Source organism: Mesoplodon mirus, assembly GCF_964341445.2.
Source record: "Mesoplodon mirus genome assembly, chromosome: 18".
Lineage (NCBI taxonomy): Eukaryota > Metazoa > Chordata > Mammalia > Artiodactyla > Ziphiidae > Mesoplodon > Mesoplodon mirus.
Genome location: NC_138994.1, coordinates 1,054,517 through 1,073,410, shown reverse-complemented (window position 1 = coordinate 1,073,410; position 18,894 = coordinate 1,054,517). Strand labels below are relative to the sequence as shown.

The window sequence follows — 18,894 nt, the reverse complement described above, 5'->3', positions numbered from 1 at the left end:
GTACATTTAGTGGGAAATTTGGGAATTTGGGGGGTTTTGTTACGTCCCATCACCTAACCTAGCTTGACTGATACACCACACCACACCACTCCCATTACCACCCTTCAGCGATCTCTGCAGGAGGAATTTAATCCAAGCTCAGAGCCCCATTATGGAAGTCCAGCTCTAAGGGGACGATCATGGGAAATCTCTTTTCGTCGCTTACATGTAGCCTCAGAGGTCATGGCCTTTTCCTCGTTACTTTAATTTTGATAATAGTAATAGCTGCTATTTATTAACTATTTACTGTGTGCCAGGCACAGGGCTTGGCTTTTTACATATAGTATTTCATACAGTCTTCTGGGCAGCTTGAAGACTGCACTCACCAACATTGTCAATGACCTAATTGCTAGCCTGAGGGATGTTCTGTGGTCCTCCCTGATACCTCTGTGGCCTGTCTTCCCAGTGACCCCAACTTCTTTTTTCTCCTTCTTTTCCGTTCAGTGTGCTGGGTGCTGTGCCTGGTGCTGGAGACAGAGTGGTGAATAAGACCAATACAGCCCTGCCCTTGTGGAGCTTAAAGTCTAGTTGGGGAGACAGATGAGTCAGCAGATGATTACGACTTGGTGTGAGAAGAGCTAAAATAGTGCTAGATCAGGAGGCCTAAGGAACTTTTGGAGAGAGCCCATAACCCAGCCTGGGGTGTCAGGGGCCTGAAGAATGGGTAGGTGAAAGTGAGAAGAAAGAATGATCCATGGGTAAGAGACAGCATTTGCAGCAGCGGGGAGATTGGAGGCTGGTTCAAGGCAGTAGATAAGTATGGCTGGGAGTTGAGCAGGGAATGTGGAGAGGTGAGGCTGGAGAGTTAAGCCAAATCAGATCATGTGAGAGCTAGAAAGGCTCCAGTAAGAAGTGGAGAGCCATCAAAAGGCCGTGAGCAAGAGAAGTAACACCTTCAGATTTGCGGTTGAAAATGAGCCCTGAACCTCTTTCCTCATCTATAAAATGGGGATAATAGTAGCGCAGTAGAGCTGTCTGGAGAATTAAATGAGATGATGCATGCAAACAGTGCCTGGCACATAGGTTATTATTCATTCAGCTAAGAGAGTCCCTTCCAGTGGGAAGCCTCGCACATAGCTCTGCTGTAATTGCATTCTGTTATAACTATGATTTACTTATGCAGCTCTCTCTCAAACTGAGAAATGAAATAATCAAGGAAAAAGACCATGTCCCAATCCTGTCTATGTTTCCCGTTCCCAGCATATAAGCCTAGCACCTATTAGGCACTTGGTGAGTGCCAGACAAGGACTGCAGGGTGAAAAACGCCTCAAAGGGGCAAGCGGGAGGGGTGGGGGGAACAGGACTTACCGCGTTCGACCACAAGAGGGCGCGCTATGTTCCCACGAGAGAGCCAGGCTGCTGGGCAAGGGTGTGCTCTCGGCCTCCAGCGCAAATCACCTTAAAGGACCTTTCTCTAAGGAAGCCCAGTGGGGAAAAGGTTGCTTTCTCAGGTCAAATGAGTAGGGAGTAATAAAATAAAAGTGTTTTGAAAAGTTTATTGTAGCCGCCGCTAGGCGTTAGTTAGGGGGTTGGGTGTTTTTTAACTGGAAAAGCAAAATGCCGCCTTTTCCTGAGCGCTTGGATATTTGTGGAAGTGGGTGGGTTGCACATCTATATGAGGGTTAGCGTGGGCTTGCATGCCGAACCCGAAGTTAGCAAACATTCACAGTCTGGGTCACTCATCAGGACTGGAAACCCACCAGACCCCCTGAGGGACAGCAGGTGTGTGGAATGCGGGACAGGTGAATCAGACCCCTTTGGGAGGAAAGGAATGCGTTGAAAGCTACCCGGACAATCTCAGGGAAGGCAAGTGAAGGGGATTCAGGGAGGGAGCGGGGAAAGGAAGGAGTGTAAGAGGAAAGGGAATAGCGGGCCTCTGGGGAGGGAGGGGTTAACCCGGGCTGGGCGTGGAGGAGGAGAGCGCGTGGTGACGCCCGGGAGGCGGGCTCTCGGCGCGGCCTCTCGAAAACACCAGGCCGCTCCAGGTAAACAACGGGTTAAGGGGGTGGGCCCAGGGGCAGCCACGTGCCGGGGCGAGAGGCTACTGGCTCTCCGGGAGTTGTTTGTGAGCCGCCATTGGCAACGTCGGGGCGCCGCGACGAGCCGATTGGCCGGGATTCGGGGCCCCGCCAGGGCCAGGGTGGGGAGTAGGCGGCTGCTGCGGCGCTGGGCCCACCTGGGCCGAACGGAGCGCCAGCGCTGCCCGCGCGGGGACCGGAGCTCGGGCCCGAGGCGCGGCCGCCGCCGCCATGCGCTGGCTCCGCGCGCTGCTGAAGAATGCGTCCCTGGCAGGGGCGCCCAAGTACATCGAGCACTTCAGCAAGTTCTCCCCGTCCCCGCTCTCCATGAAGCAGTTTCTGGACTTCGGTACAAGTGGGCGGGAGGCGGCTGGCAGCGAGGGCCCGCGGGGGGTGGGGGTGGAGTGAAGGAGTCCTGGCCCGGAAAGATGAACAAGGAGGGTAAGGGAGGCCGAGAGACAGGGAAGGTTTGCTTGCAGGGGTCCAGACAGGAAAGGGTTAACGGGGAGGCAGGGGCCGGCCGCCGGGCTTGAAAGAGTTAAGGGCACCGTGACTGACGAGACTGAGCTGTTAGCGGGGGGCGGGGGGCACTGAGAAGGAAGGGTCCAAGATGTCTTCCCGGGCTTTGTGAGGGGTCTTGGAGAGGAAGGGGCAGGGAGGCGGTGCTGTCGGAGCAGGAGGGTGTAACCGGGCGCTGGAGGGTTACGGGGGGCTGTCCTGGCGACTCTAAAAGTGAAGGTCAGAGAGGAAATGAGGAGGATGCTGGTGGGAGTAACAGGGCAGCACCGGGAGGTGCAGCCATCTGGAAGGAGACCTGCGCAGGGGTGGGCGTGGAGGGGTCGTTTGGGGGAGGGGGCTCTTTCAGAGGAGTCAACAGGAGAGAGGCCCTGGCCGGTACACCTCCGCCCACTGAAGGAGCTGGCTCCCGGCTGTCCTAGAGGGCAAGGACCCTTGCAGATCAAACCTGCTGTGGCCTGGCCGTCTTACCCCAGCTGGGCAGGGGGCCGGGGCACCATGAGATGGAGTCAGGTAGCTTGTACCCATCCTTGGCTGCCCCCTGGGTTCCTGGGCCAGGGTCGCCTACCATCAGTGTTCTGGGGGTGGCAAGGCTGTGCCAACGCGGGGACTGAAACAGGCACTGTGTGGACCCTGTCTGTTCCCACGGAATTTCCATGGTGCCAGCTAGAGATGAAGAGGGGTTGCCCAGGTCTCTCAAGCGTTGAGGAGACAGGGCCTGGCTCAGGTTACAGCTGTGTCACTGATGGGACGGGGCGGGGAGGCGGCAGCCAGGACACAGGGCACCTGTTCCGCCGGCCCCCCTCCCTGTTTGAGCTGCCCCCATGTAGGAAAGCCTCCTGAGCCCACTCCCAGCCCCCAGCATCTGTCCAGTCCAGACTGGACCCCAGTTAACAGAACTGTCACAGCAGGGAGGGGCTCCCAGTAGAGTTTGGTCCCCCACTTGGAGTTCAGTGAGGGAAACAGACCTCCAGAAGGATGGTGACATGCGCTGGACGACAGTTAAAAGCAGAACCTGGACTTAGAACCCGGGTCTCCTGACTCCAGGCCATGGCGTCATTCAGTCCCCTACTCCCTCTTCATCTTCAAGCCACACCCAGGATCAAAGTATCTGGGCCCCAGTTCTCAGGCCCCGTCAACCTCACAGGTGGGCGGGCATTAACACAGGGCAGCTCTACAATGGGCATAAAGACCAGCTGGGCCAGAGATGATGCCGGGACCCTGCAGCTGCGGTGGTCCGAGCGTAGCTCCCCTCAGCCAGGGGGAGCTCATCCCAAGGTAGGGATGGATTTCCCAGGCCCTTCGCCCACCCGGATCAACCCCCCCAAAGTGAGTATCTACTAGGAGGGAAAGAAAGAGAAGAAGTGAGATAACTTGGGCTGGAGGCAGCTCCCAGTGGGCCCAGGATGGCCCTTTTCCCTGTGGTTGAAGGCAGCTCCCAGTGGGCCCAGGATGGCCCTTTTCCCTGTGGTTGAAGGCAAGCAGGGTTCAGCTGGGGGCAGGGAGAGGACGCAACCTCCCTAAGGGTTAGGCTGGGTGGTGTGGTGGTCAGTGCAGGGGTCAGGAAAGGCTCCTTGTCCCATGCCTCCATCTCTTCTCTTCTGAACCCTCAGGAAATGAAGGATTTAGTGACCTGACCCCGTGCCCCCCAGGATGTCCTCTGGCTCCAGTGCTTTGTAACTCTGTGAGCTCACCCTTCCCTCTCCCACCAGGGTCCAGCAATGCCTGTGAGAAAACCTCATTCACCTTCCTCAGGCAGGAGTTGCCTGTGCGCCTGGCCAACATCATGAAAGAGATCAACCTGCTTCCCGACCGGGTGCTGAGCACACCCTCGGTGCAGCTGGTACAGAGCTGGTGAGACCCCTGAATAGGTCCCCGCACCTCCCACCCCATTGTCAGATGCCCCCTGCTCCCAGGAACCTTGAGGGAGGTGGGGAAAGAGGAGAGGCACAGGGACTCCGAGAGGTAGGGGAGTTCCTACGGTCAAGTGGGAATCTTAGGCCAGAGCAGGGGCTCAGATCAAGCTCAGCTTCCATGTCTATGGGACAGCCCTATACTCACCACCCTCCATTCTCTGGAAACAGAGGATCCGCCTAGGAAATCATCATTTTCACAGCCAAAAACCCAAATCAGGCTATTGTCAGCATTTGCCACCAGCCCTGGTCCTGAAAATCTAGCCCCTGTTGGATAGTATTTACCTGAGGCAACTTTGTGGGAAGCAGAAACAGGAAGAAGCTAATCTTCAAATTATATAATCCAAACAAGTCAGCGTGTTTTGGATGTTGGAAAACACTCGAATAGACGCAATGATGGCACAGTACCAACTCCAAAGAGCTTTGGATGGGCAAAGACCAAAAGTTTATTGCACAGAGCAGCAGTAGCAGAGAGAAATCCCCAGTAAAGTTTACTCAAAAATTCTGTCCAGGGATAAGTAACTGAATGACATTAGCCAGAGGCCAGTCACATGAAGAAGGAACAAGAATTTGCTGTGTAACTGGGTATGTAAATGCGTAATCATGGTTGATCTTCAGTGGCATGTGTGCAGAAATCTTCTGCCCTTGCTTCTGGCTGTGGCAGGTGGGGTATGGCTGTGGTTTCCTTTTGGATTCGCGGCATCCACACCTACTTCGAGCCCAGGGCCGTGGTGTGAGGTTAAACAGGCAGCAGCTGCCCTCAGGGAGCCTGTGATCGCACAGGGGAGAGTACAAGAGGGCCAACTAAGAGCTACCTAGTGGCAGGAGCAGTAAGCTGCTGAAAAGTTAACTTTATTTAAATGAAAAGCAAAGTATTATTTTAAAGTAACATTGATTTGGGTTCTTTCCCCTTGTTGCAGAAGTATGACGTGTTCACGTTGACATTTGGAGAACACAGAAAAGTAGATAAAAGGGAATGCCAAGCACCACTCCACCCCTTAAGCAAACACTGTTCAGGTTTTGTAAGTGCCCTTTCTTGATGCCCCTCCAGCTTTCTTCTATGCATGAATATGCATATGCATGACTTACTCTGATTAAACGAGGGTGAGGTCAGGAGGGACCAGGCACGTGTTCTGTGCACAGTGAAGTTCAGCTGAACCAGAACGTTGTGGGGACGTTGAAGTGGACGCAGAGAGGCGGTGGCGTGTCACTGGGCCTGACGGGCGCCTAACTGAACCCTGACCTAGAAGGGCGGGAAGGGTGCTCCAGGCCAAAGGACCTGCCTGTGCACAGGCGCGGAGGCCGGAGAGGGCCCGGCCCGGGCATCTGAGCACACTCACTGGTGGGTGTAGTGTTGAGAGTGCAAGCGGGGAAGGGGGGTGGGGGACAGAGGGCGGAGCCTGGTTTGCACGTAGCCCAACAAGGTCACCCCTCGCTGGGCCCTGTCCCTTAGAGGTCCAAGACCTCTGAGCCAACTGGCATTTCCTGCCACCAGGCAGCGTGGAAGGCATGGGGAGGGACGGAAGGTGCCATCTGTTGTCCCCAGCCCTCCTCCAGCTCTGTCCAGCTGAGTGACCTGGCTGCCTCTCCAGCTGGTCCCTGACGCCAGGACAAGGCTTCTCAGGCCCCTCCCTGGACACCATGTTCCTAGAAGAGTCAGGGGATGTGGAGAGGGAGGGCAGGGAGCTGCTGAACTGCCCGCGATGCCCCCGAGGGCCAGAGAGTCCCTTCCTGAAACTCAGTTACACGTGTGGGGGCCTTGGCCTGACGTTATTCTTCCCTCGAAGCTGGGAAGTCATGTCCAGCAACAGCAGGAGGGAGTGAAGTTAGACGAAAGGGAATACTTCCCAGTGCGTGACCCACTTAGAGGGGGGCAGGCCAAGGTATTGCTCCAGTGTGCTGACACACTGAAGAGACCGCCTGCTGAGACTGTTTCCAGAGGATGGGCACCAGCTGCAGCAAGAGAGACTGTGGTCTGAGGGAAGGAAGGACTCTCTGAGGCGGCTGCCTGTGGGAGAGGGCAGACCTCCCTATCCAGGGGAACCCCCTTGCCAGCTTGGATGATGGAGGCGGCGGAGGTGGGGAGGGTTTGCAGGAGAGGAGGGGGACGACCTATCAGAGAGCCTGGCAAGAGGCCCACTAGCCTCAGAGTCTGTTGAGGGAGGAACAAAACCTCCCCTTTGCAAATGGGCAAGGCCTGAGCACCTGCCCTCGGTCGGAGCAGAGGTTCTAGTTAATCTGTGGCAGCAGCTAATGGAGTTTCTAGTCAGCGCGGAAGGTTCCAGGCAGGAGTCACTGTGGGCAAGTGGACAAGTCCTGGCTCTGAACAAACCTGACGTATTATTTCAGCCGGACAGACTCGGTGTCGTGGGAACTGGTTTTGGAAGTGACTGGAAGGTAGAGGAAAGCCCTGGGTGTGGCGCCGGCATGCCTGACTCTGAGGCTTGGCTTTGCTGCTTGCTAGACACTTAATGTTTGGCCAACCACATGGCCCCTCTGAGCCTCGGCTTCCTCATCTGTAAAATGGGGATCCGTTCTGTTTCTAAGGGTCAGATGCCACTGCTGGATGTGAAGGTACACGGAACTCTCTAAGCGTGAGTGATGTCTGCGAGCTTCTGGCGAGAGCACCTCCAGGACAAAGATGATGTGCTGTGGCGGAGGTCCTCTTCACAGTGTAGGAATAATAGTGATGACGATGACAGAAGCAGACATGCCTGGGGGGCCTGCTGGCCGTCAGGAGCTGTTCTAAGCGTGTCCACGTATTAACTCACTTAACTTCACAACAACCTGATGAAGTCGGCCTTGTTATTATCCCCATTTTGTAGATGAGGAAACTGAGGTTCAGAGAGTAAGAAACTTGTCTGGGCTCATTCAGGTAATAGTTGGTAGAGCCGGGATTCCAGCCCAGGCTGTGTGATCTGGAGGCTGCGTTCTCGAAGGGAAGGGAGAGAACTGCATTCTGGGACGGTGACCAGGAGTCAGAGATTTCTAAGCTCACAGAGCAAGTCAGTGGGAGAGTAGATTTCTTTTTTTTTTTTTTTTTTTTAATATATATATATTTTTAATTTTTTGCTTTATAACAAATTTAATCAGTTATACATATACATATGTTTCCATATCCCCTCCCTTTTGCGTCTCCCACCCACCCTCCCTATCCCACCCCTCCAGGCGGTCACAAAGCACCGAGCTGATTTCTTTTACAGAGATTGTTTGATGGCTAGTACTGTGGGGGCACAGAGGGGCAACCTTGCCTCCTCTCAGGAGAGAAAGACAGCCTGAGGAAGGGCGTGCGGTCGGTGGGGATGTACTTCGAGAAAATGGAGGGTTGAGTGATTATTGCAGAGTAGAATCATGACAGCGAGTCACTCCTGTCACCAGTAGAGCCTTTGCAGGGGTGCAGGGAAGTGGATGGCAGGGGGTATCACCAGCACCTTCTTATGAACTTCTGCTGCATCAGCAAAAGGTGTGCAGACCCCAAACCCAGGCCTTGTCCTTGAAAAGAATGACCGCCTCACAGGTTCCCGGGCGCCCAGGGCCAAACCCTGCCGTTGAATCCCTCAGCCACCACTTACGTAATCAGAGCAGAGACCGGCCACCAGCATCATCTCCTCTAATCCGCGCCTGCTGCTACGAAGCCCACTTCACACACGGGAACCTGAGTGGCACCGCCAGCAATGGGACCCAGGTCGGCCTGGCTCAGCGCCGTGCCCACTGCCCCTCCACAGGCAGCTTCCAGAGAGATGGAGGACACGTCTGCCCCCTCTCCCCTCCTCACAGGGCCTTTGCCTGTTCACACCCCTGGTCCCCGGCGGCTGTGGACACTAGTGCGTGGTGCGCGCACACCCGCAGGCGCCCAGACCCACACCCGCTTCCCACTCCTCTGCCCCCACGCAAGGCTGCACACGCCTCCTCCCCAGCTGCCAGGCACCCATTCCAACACCCACGCGCACACGCACGCACACACACGCACACACACGCACACGCTGTCTCACTCCCCGTTTTCCAGTCCTCCCAGCTCCTAAATCCAGGGCTCTGGAATGGCTAGAAAGCCCCAGAAGGCAGGGTTTGGGGCTTCCACATTACCTCGGTGGAGGGGAGGGGAAGGAAGCTCCAGGTCTCACCCAGGAAGTCCTGGGCGGCCTTGCTTACTGTTGAGGTTGGCAGGCCAGGCCTTCCCTAGGGCGTCCCACCGGCCCCGCTGCCGGCTCTGCCAGGCCCAGGTTGCGCCCTAGGTCGCGAATCTGTCATTGCATCACTGGTCCAGACCGCCTGTGCCTAAGCCCAGCTCTTTCTCTGGCCCTCGGGGGTGGGCAGCCCAGGAGCCAGCGTCACTCCTTCCCCAGCGTCTTTCCCTTTGTAGGACCAAGATCTGGCCCAAGGGTGAGTCTGGTCTGCCAGGCCCTTGGGGGGCTTCAGGCCGGGGTCCAGGTTCCCCTGGGAGACTCTTTGTCATCCTCTCCTCTCCTTCCTCTCCCCTGAAGGAGTGGCCCTGCGAGGGAGGCAGGCGGGGATTCTAAACCCTGCTTCACGGTCAGGAGACTGAGGCCTGAGGCTGTAGCTCTCCCCAGAGCCCTGCCGGCCGGCGCTGCTCGCTGCCAGTCCATCCTGGTGCCCTTGGTTCTACTTCACTGGCCACGTGACAGCGCCCTCTACGCTTCATTAGGCAGCCACAGAGGGGCGGGGCCCGCAGCCAGAGCTCTCATCCTACCCTTGCCCCCGCTCCTGGCCAAGCTGGTCAGGGGCCCCTGGCTCTCTCTGCTTGCCCCCAGGGTCTTGGGAAGGGGTTCCAGGGCCCCCACCCCTCAGCTGGTCCCCACCATTGCATATTTGCCGGTTCTCCTCCCAAATCCCCACTCCCTCTAAGAATCACATGAGCATGAAGCTTTCTTCTGGGTACGGTCAAGGAATGAGGGATTTGGAGTAACACAGGCCTGTGAGAGAGGATCCCAGCTCTGCATGTTAACTTCCTCATCTGTAAAATGGGTCTAGCGGTAGCACCCCCCCCCCCAGCACAGGGTCATTGTGGAGGTTAAAGTAGGGGAACACAGAGCAGAGCCCTGGCACAAGGCCGGTGCCAGTAAATGCTGGGCCACCTTCACCATCAGCATCACTGTTAGGACCAGTGTAGACAGTGAGCACTTGGCCATGTGGTGTAGACTTGGCATCAGACAGACCTGGGTTGGAATCCCAGTGCGAATGCTTACTGTGTGGCCTGGGGCATATTACCTGCCCTCTCTGAGCTGGTTTCCTTGTCTGCAAAAGGGGGGAAATACCACATGCTCATGAAGGCTGCTGGGAGATGAGAGACCCTGTGTAGACTGTGAGCCCTAACGGTCACTGGGTAAGTGTCGTCTGTTCTTACTCTCCAGGGAGCCCGAGGTGAGGCTGAAGGAGGGCCGCTCTGACTGTCTGCCGGGGCTGCGGGGGTGCCGAGGGGGAGCCGATCTCCTCTGCTCTGTCGGCTCCCCCTACCAGTGACTACGCCACCTCTTGCCAGGCCCACCTCTTGCCAGGCGTCATGCCGGGCCCTGGGTGGGGAGGGCAGGCAGGCGCAGCAGGGCGAGCACGGCCCCATTCCTGCCATCGGTGGCCGTCCAGAGCATGACAGATTCAAACATGGTGTGATTCAGAGTCTTTGCCCAGTACAACCAGGAGGAGCGTGTCATGTGCCACCCGGGCACTCCGAGGGTGCACTCAGCTGCTGACAGTGTCTGAACCACTGTTCGGAACAAGAGCAAACATTTAGAGAGCGCTCGCTGTGTGCCAGGCGCTGTGTTAATCATCACGTTTAATTCTCACCAAAAAGCAGTGAACAGCAGTAGGTACAAAACCGTCCCTTTTCTGAGGAGGAAACTCGGGCCCAGAGAGGTTCCGTGACTTACCCAGAGCCACGCAGCTCAAAGTGGAAAAAGCCAGCCTGGAACTCAGCAGAGCCAGCTTCAGAGCTAGCTCTTTTGCCCTCTTCTCTACTGGTTTAAGCAACAGAGGGACGAGTAGCAGCTAGTGGGTGGAGGGGGCGGGGCATTCCAGGCAGAGGGAACCGCGGGCCCCACAGGCCGAGCCTTTTGTGCAGCCAACACCGTATGGTGGCAGGAGCGCTGGAGGCCCGTCTTCACTATGCGACCTCCCAGCTGTGGAACTGCTTCAGGCCTCAGTTGAGGAGACTGTGAAATGGGGCTAATTACTGCCGGTCTTACCTGTCAGGGTCAAAGCCCTGTGTACCTAGGAATGCTTCCGACTGTGGTGGGGGCCTCTTCTAGAGAGACTCTTAGGCACCCACCGTCAGAGCTCTCGGTGGCCCCTCCTTCCTGCCGGCTGGAAGTGTTTCTGCTGGAGAGAGGCTCAGCTCTCTGCCTTCCCCAGGAGAATGGGCTGTTGCGGGCTGAGGTGTTAGCAGGGAAGCAGTGGCGTCCCGCCTCGCAGTAGGGGCGGGGGGACAGTGGCTCCAGGTTGGCACCATCTGGGCAGCCCGGGTCCCTTCAGGCTCTCCGTGGGCTCCAGCCCTACCCGGTGTCAGAGCTGGGCATGCCCACCCCACCCCGAGTGCTTCCCACCCACCATTTAAAATCCAGTTCCCTAGGAGACTGCACAGCTCCTGGTGCCTGGACTCGGGAGTACGAGGCTGTCCTCCTCCTCCCTGAAGCCCTGCTCCGTGAGAGCTCTGGGCTGGCCACTCTGCCACCTGCGCCCGTGGGATGCAGCAACAACCCTGCGGGACAAACACTAAGATCTGCTTCCATGACGGGCCCTGGGGAGCTAAGTGCCTTGCCCCAGGCTGCTCTCGGGCAAGGCCCCCTCCCTGGTCTGGGCCTCAGTCTGCTAATCCGGGAGACTTGGGGGTGGGGTGGTCACCAACCCCCTTTGAGGGCTGCTATCCTGGGATATCAAGCAAAGGCGCTCTAGGAACCAACACGTTAGAGACTTTCTTGCATAACTCGTGGTGTCGTTGGGGAGCCTCACACGCGGAGGGAGCGGAGTGAGAGAACTTTGGACGCAGCTTCTGAACCCACGCGGCCCAGCTCTGGGCGGCGCCCACTGGAGGCGCGGGACGGAAGTAGGGTCAGCAGAGTCAGGTGTGCCGGGGCCCGGCCTGGGGCTGAGGCGTCCCCTGCCCCCTCCCACACACAGGTATGTCCAGAGTCTCCTGGACATCATGGAGTTCCTGGACAAGGACCCTGAGGACCATCGGACCCTGAGCCAGTGAGTGAGGCCCTGGCTGGGGGCGGGAGGGCAGGTGTGGGCCACAGCCCTGGGGGCAGAAGTGCCAGCAGGATGAAGGAAATGCCCCCACCCCCAGGGGTGTCCAGTCTGAGGGGCAGACAGCCCCCGACCCTTGGTGTGCCCTGAGTCTGATGGGGGGGCCCAGGCCCCGCCCCTGTGGAGCTCCCAGGCTGTCAGGCAGGCGGTGGGAGATTTGGGGTGGGCTTCCGGAGGAGTGGACTGGGGAGAGTCGAGTGGGTGAAGGCACTGTGGAGAGAAGCGGGGAGAGTCTGAGGGCTGTCCCAGGGCTGGGGCAGGGTGAGGGCCAACATCTACCCCCATCGCAGGTTCACCGACACCCTGGTCACCATCCGGAACCGCCACAATGACGTGGTGCCCACCATGGCGCAGGGCGTGCTGGAGTACAAGGACGCCTACGGCGACGACCCCGTCTCCAACCAGAACATCCAGTACTTCCTGGACCGCTTCTACCTCAGCCGCATCTCCATCCGCATGCTCATCAACCAGCACAGTGAGCGAGCGCAGGGCCATTCACTGTTCAGATGTGTACAGGATGCAAAACTGTGTCGCCTCTTTACGTGGTATTCATAAAAGTCTCGTTATGTTAGGACACAGGTTGTTGTCTAGTGTTTCTGACTCCAGGAGTATTAACTATGATAGTTGAGAAATTGTAGCCAGTCATTAATTACACAAGAAGGTAAAAATTATTTTTAAATGTATAGCAAAAGAGAAGAATAAATATGTAGAATGTATGGGGATGAAACTTCTGAGAAGAATGCTTCAGGCCTACAGAGGTCCAAGACTGGCCTGAGCCAGGGTTGGAGGGGCCAGGGGTCAGGGGAGAGAGGGTAGGAGGGTGGGGAGGGGGTGCGGCATCAGGGTCAGGAGTGTCCGAAGTAGAGGTGGAGCACTGGAGAACCGGGGGGAGAGGGAGCCCCGCTAACCGCGCCCTCCCTTCCCGCCCGCAGCCCTGATCTTTGAGGGCAGCACCAACCCGGCGCACCCCAAACACATCGGCAGCATCGACCCCAACTGCAGCGTCTCCGAGGTGGTGAAAGGTGAGCTGTCCCCACCATGCCTGGCCCACAGAGGAGCCCCAGTGACCCCCCCAATCTTGCCTGGTCAGACGGTGACCCATTCCCCATTGGGTGGGGGCGACGTCCCCATGGGTTCAGTGTTGGTGAAGCCCAGTGTTGGTGCCAAGAGGACTGCCTGCTGGGGGGAGGTCACCCCATTCCCTGATGACCCCTCTCTTCTCTCAGATGCCTACGACATGGCCAAGCTCCTGTGTGACAAGTATTACATGGCCTCACCTGACCTGGAGATCCAGGAGATCAATGGTGAGGGAGTGAGGCTGTGTGTCTGCCTGTCTGTCTGTCTAAGGGCTGGGCACATGGGAGAGGAAAGTGAGGTGGGACTCAGGAAAGGAGCTGTTACCTGGATGAGGGAGAAGCAGGGCTATTATTGTATTATTATTATTAATCTATCTGGTAAATATTTATTAAGCAGTAAACACAACAGGCAAGGTCCCCGTTCCCACGGAGCTTACACTCTCAGTACTGGGGAGGTTGGGGAATGGGACCTTTAACCCAATGAACAAATAACAAACAAGGTAACTTCAGGTCATGATAAGTGACAGGAAGGAAACACAGTGGGGTAGCGTGACAGTGATGGATAGGAGCGTGTATTAGATGGGATATGAGTTTGGCTGTCTTCCCCAAATCCAAAAACTGGTTTAATTTGAGAGAGAGATTTCCCTCTCCCCAGCCCCTGGGGTATAATGGTTAAAGCTGGCTACCCGGGCTTCCCTGGTGGCTCAGTGGTTGAGAGTCCGCCTGCCGATGCAGGGGACACGGGTTCGTGCACCAGTCCAGGAAGATCCCACATGTCGCAGAGCGGCTGGGCCCGTGAGCCATGGCCGCTGAGCCTGCTCGTCCGGAGCCTGTGCCCCGCAATGGGAGAGGCCACAACAGTGAGAGGCCCGCGTACAGCAAGAAAAAATAAATAAATAAATAAAAATTAAAGCTGGCTACCCACCCTCATGTCTCAGTTCCAGCCTGGAGAAAGGGAAAGAGGATGTGGAAGGCAGGGCCCAAGAGCTGAACATAGCACTTTCCTAAGTCTCCCAGCTGCAAGGGAGGCTGGGAATTTAGTCTCTAGCTGGGTAGTCACGTGCTAGTCAAAACTTTGGGGGAGGGAGGCATCTATTACTAAAGGAAGAAAGGGAATAACGGATACAAGAGGATGGCTACAAGGGTCCTGCTTTGGATGGGGTAGTCAAGGACCAGAAGGACCAGTGTGGTGGGGTTAGGAGATTAAAGGGGTGATGGGTGGGATCTCTCCCACCCATGGCATGCAGGGCCAGTGGACCACAGACAGGAGCTGGGATTTTGAGAGCAGCAGAAAGCCACTGGAGGTTTGAAGCACGGTGATGACAGGATCTGAGTCACATTCTAAAGATATCTAGAGGGGACTTCCCTGGCGGCGCAGTGGTTAAGACTCCGTGCTCCCAATGCAGGGGGCCCAGGTTCGATCCCTGGTCAGGGAACTAGATCCCACATGCATGCCACAAGTAAGAGTTCACATGCCACAACTAAGGAGCCAGTGAGCCGCAACTAAGGAGCCCACCTGCCAAAACTAAGACCCAGTGCAACCAAATAAATATTAAAGAAAAAAAAAGATATTTAGAGGTTGGAGGAGGCAGGAGAGGACACAGGAAGACCAGTTAGGAGGTCATTGCAGATTCAGGCAAGGGGAAGGGAAGGCAGCAGAGAGGAAAAGAAGGCGGTGAACTGGATAAATACCTCGGAGGTGGAGGGGTGAGGAGGATCAGGGCCTCTACCCTCCCCTGCACCCACCTGCTCCTCAGCCACCCTGGCCTGTGGGCCAGAAACCTGAGGTGTTCATGCCTCTGTGCCCACATCCTAGTCTTGCCTTAAGACCCGGTTCAAGTCCACCTCCTCTGAAAAGCCTTCCCGGACCTCCCAGGAAGCGTTAGGCACCGCCTGCCCCAGGTGTACCTCTAAATTGCACTGTTTGAATTACTTGGCAGAAACCAAAGGGCAGAGACAGGCTGCTTTACTTCAGGATCCCTGGGGTCGAGCCCAGGGCCTAGCACGCAGCTCTGGGTACAGCACCTGATGTGAAAGTCAGTTGTGCGTTTCTCTGTCTAGACGTGAATCTCTGAGAGGGTAGGATTGACTTTTATTCAACTTTATGTCTCCACTGCCCAGCACAGGGCCTGAGTTTCCTTCCTTCATGGATCCACTGCACATTTATCGAGCTTCTGCTACATACAGAGCTCTGTGCCAGGCACCAGGAAGAGACACTCAGTCTCTAGAACCAAGAAAACTCTCCAGGATAGAGTGATTCTTGGGAAGTGGGATGCTTGTGTCCAAATCACCTGGGCAGCCCCCTCCCCTCTCCTCTGGGTGAAAAAGTGCTACAGGGGATTCTGTTATCAGGGTGAATGCTAGTAGGGCTCCATTTAGGATAGACATATTATCGGGGTGGATGCATGATGGATAGATGGGTAGATAAACAGTGGATGAATGGAAGGATGGATCTGTACTTTGCATGAATGGATAGATGGGAAAGATAGGTGTTGGAACAGATGCATAGACTGAGGGACAGTTGGATGGTTGGATGGACACTGAATGGGTAGATAGAGGGACGAACAGATATTGAATGGATATGACTGATGAGTGGATGGATAACGGATGGCTGGCTGGACGGACAGACAGACACTGTGTAATGGATGGATATTACACAGGGAGACAGATGGATGAATGGACACTGGATGAATGGCTCGATGGATGAACGCATGAGCAGACGGATGGACGACGGATGGACAGTGGTTGGTGGTTGCGTGCTGGGGGCTCGATGCCGGTGAATGAATGATGAATGGTGACCTCTTGACAATTTCCTGATCTTTGGTTTGGACTTCCCTGGCAGCATCCAACTCCAAACAGCCAATTCACATGGTCTATGTCCCCTCCCACCTCTACCACATGCTTTTTGAACTCTTCAAGGTGAGGAGGCTGGGGGGCGGTCCTTTGTGGGGGGTGGGAGTGGTGAGGTCTGGGTTGCCCTCACTGAGTCTCACCCCTTTGCCACCACAGAATGCCATGCGAGCGACTGTGGAAAGCCACGAATGCAGCCTCACGCTCCCACCTCTCAAGGTCATGGTGGCCTTGGGCGAGGAAGACCTTTCCATCAAAGTACGTGACCCTTGACTTTGGGGGCCAGAGAGCAGTGGTGTGGAGACTTCCCTCCTGCCAGGAGATGGGCTCAGGGGAGCCCCTGGGGGGGGGAGGAAGATCTGAGAAGGTCAGGGGTGGGGTGTGGAGAAAACTGAGGTCTGGAGACCCTGACGTGTCCCACGTCCCCCAGATGAGTGACCGAGGTGGGGGTGTTCCCTTGAGGAAGATTGAGCGGCTCTTCAGCTACATGTACTCCACGGCCCCCACGCCTCAGCCTGGCACCGGCGGAACCCCACTGGTGAGACGGCTTCACTCTGGCTCCCCACACTGGCCTCCTGAAGAAGGCCTGTCGGTCTTCTGGTCTCTTCTTATCAAATTGTCACTGTTGCCCATCTCCCGCTTCCCTACCTCCCATGGTCCCTCCGTCCTTGGGTGACCGTGTGTGAGTCTGAGTCTGGGCCTCCCTGCTCCTCCTGTCTCTCCCAGCCTGTACCTACCTACCTATCTGTGGGTGTCTGTCACTGTTCCTCAACTCTCCCTTCCCCTCTCTCTCTCCACAAGTAACTACCTCTCTCTTGGAGTTGTTCAGCTTACCAACACCTCCCTGTCCATTCCCAGCAGAGTAGGCAGAGCTGGGTGTGGGAAATTGAGACAGAGGTGCCCTGTGACCTGCCCAGACCCCTGGCTACCAGTCCCGAGACCCTCTCCCTGCCCTGCTTGCTGCTCCCCACCCGCCCCATGCTCCGCAGCCTTCCTCCCTCTGCCAGACCGATTTCCTTTATCCCACGGTCCCCATCTTGCCTCAGAGCTGTCCCTTTCTCATGTCCCCTCCCCACCCCAGTTCTGGGAGTCCCCGTGCACGACCCCAGCTTGGCCCTCCTCACTCAGCACATCGGGTCCCTGCAGTTCCAGGAAGCCCAGGGCCAGTGTCTCATCACGCTCCCTTCTCACCCCCTTGCAGGCTGGCTTCGGGTATGGGCTCCCTATTTCCCGCCTGTATGCCAAGTACTTCCAGGGGGACCTGCAGCTCTTCTCCATGGAGGGCTTTGGGACGGACGCTGTCATCTATCTCAAGGTGAGGGCCCCTGCCTGCAGAGTCTGGCTGGGGGAGTTTGCTGATAGGTCGGGCCTGTTATTGGGTTTCTTTTCCATCCCTCCAATCTTTTCCTGATTCCAGACTGAGAATCAGAGCAAAGCTATAGTTCCCAGCCACCAGGCACTCCTAAGTTGGCAGGCAGTTTCACGGAGTCCGTGGTTTGCATGAGTAAGACCCCGTTCTGGGAACCCTTGACTTGCTAGACTCAGAAGGAAAGGGAGGGACCACAGAGAACTCCTGATTCAGCTCAGAGGAGACTGAGGCGCGGAGCTGGTGACCTTGTTCAGGGTCACAGAGCCTAGCCTCCTTCCTATCCCTCCCTGACCTTTAAGTGAACAGCCTTGAATGGGCAGGAGCAAGCCACAGAAGGGACAGGCCCTCTCATGGGTCTTTCTGGGTTACTCATCTCAGCCAGCGTCTGGCACTTGCCTGGGCTAACATGTGGGCCACCGTCAGTGGCCACCAGGGCATGCCGGGGCAAGGCTGGTCTGCCGAGGAGTGGGCAAGGCTGGTCTGCCAAGGAGTGGGCAAGGCCGGTCTGCCGAGGAGTGGGCAAGGCTGGTCTGCCGAGGAGTGGGCAAGGCCGGTCTGCCGAGGAGTGGGCAAGGCTGGTCTGCCGAGGAGTGGGCAAGGCGCAGGGAAGCGGGAGAGGCTGACCCTGATGCCCTGCAGGCCCTGTCCACGGACTCGGTGGAACGCCTGCCCGTCTACAACAAGTCAGCCTGGCGCCACTACCAGACCATCCAGGAGGCCGGTGATTGGTGTGTGCCCAGCACGGAGCCTAAGAACACGTCCACGTACCGTGTCAGCTAGAGGCCACCCCACTCGTCTGCACCAAGAGGATGGACTGTTGTCTCTGGATCCGGCCACCATGGTGACCCTCCCTGTCCCCACCCCAGGTTGGAGGAGGCTCTCCCTGATGACCAGCTTCTTGTTTCTGTGGAAATCACTGCGGTGACCGGTCTCTGGTGGCCCCTAAGTGCCAATCTCTGTCCCTATGGAGACTCCTATGTGATCTCCCTGGGTCCAGTCTCTGTGGGCAATGCCTGAGAATTGGGGGATGTCTCCACCCTGATAGTGTGTCCCAGAGATACGTTTCCATGGCATTCTTCCTCTCTGAGCCCAGAGCTGCCACTTCTCTGCTGGGGGTCCTAGGTCCCCCTCACTGCCTTCCACAGCCCTGGCCTTCCAAGTGGACACCCCTGCTTGCCTTACTCCCTTGGCCCGTGCCAGTACCCTGGCCCTGGTCTGGTGTCAGTGTTAGGAAGGGGCCAGGTACCCGCCACATCTGGCATAGTGGGAGGGGATCCCTGGCTGGGGACCTGGTCCTACAGTCTCTTCCTCCACTCTGAGTTTAAGGTCAAAGTCAGGAGGGAGGGGTTTCTCACCTGGGGCTCACCCCTAAAGCCGAGGAACCTGGGAGGGCCCAGAGCTTGGCCATCCAACCAGCTGCTTGAAGGCTGCAGGTGGCCCCAGCAATGTTTCTGCCACCTCCCGAGCCCTTCCCCTGCATGTGCTCACCTGCATACACCTGCCTGCCACACGCGGTCCCCCCCTGAGCTCCAGACCCCAATGCCCACTGTGCCCACATGTGCTTGGGGTGGCTTTCTCCCTAGAATGTTGTGTGTACATAGCTAGTGTTATAGCCCTGAATGCACCCACCCTTTCCCTTAGCACACAGGGGGTTAAAGTTGTGTGCTCCTCCCAGTGGCTGTGATGGTGACAGTGACATCCACAGTAAAGAGGAGATCGAATGAGACCGCAGCCCCGCTGCTTTCCTGGGGGAGGGAGATCCTCACGTATAAACGCATACAGACTGCAGCCCCCGTGACCGACACATGACGCGCTCGGGACACCTGATCCCAGCTCAGGACATGGTTCAGCGCGTG

At 56.9% G+C, this 18,894-nt stretch overlaps 1 protein-coding gene across 2 annotated transcripts; it reads left to right on the top strand.

Annotated features, from left to right (window-relative positions):
• Positions 1–2,004: 2,004 nt before the first annotated feature.
• Positions 2,005–18,769, top strand: PDK2 (pyruvate dehydrogenase kinase 2). 2 transcript variants are annotated; one of them, XM_082604456.1, is made up of 11 exons: positions 2,005–2,024; positions 4,286–4,427; positions 11,615–11,686; positions 12,034–12,218; positions 12,676–12,765; positions 12,970–13,047; positions 15,662–15,738; positions 15,829–15,927; positions 16,100–16,207; positions 16,871–16,984; positions 17,678–18,769. In XM_082604456.1, the coding sequence occupies exons 2-11, from the start codon at positions 4,360–4,362 to the stop codon at positions 17,816–17,818; spliced, it is 1,032 nt and encodes a 343-aa protein (XP_082460582.1). In that variant the 5' UTR covers positions 2,005–2,024; positions 4,286–4,359; the 3' UTR covers positions 17,819–18,769. The 2 variants fall into 2 exon arrangements, with proteins under 2 accessions (XP_082460582.1, XP_082460581.1); XM_082604455.1 differs by lacking the exon at positions 2,005–2,024 and adding an exon at positions 2,190–2,406.
• The last annotated feature ends 125 nt before the right edge of the window (positions 18,770–18,894 follow it).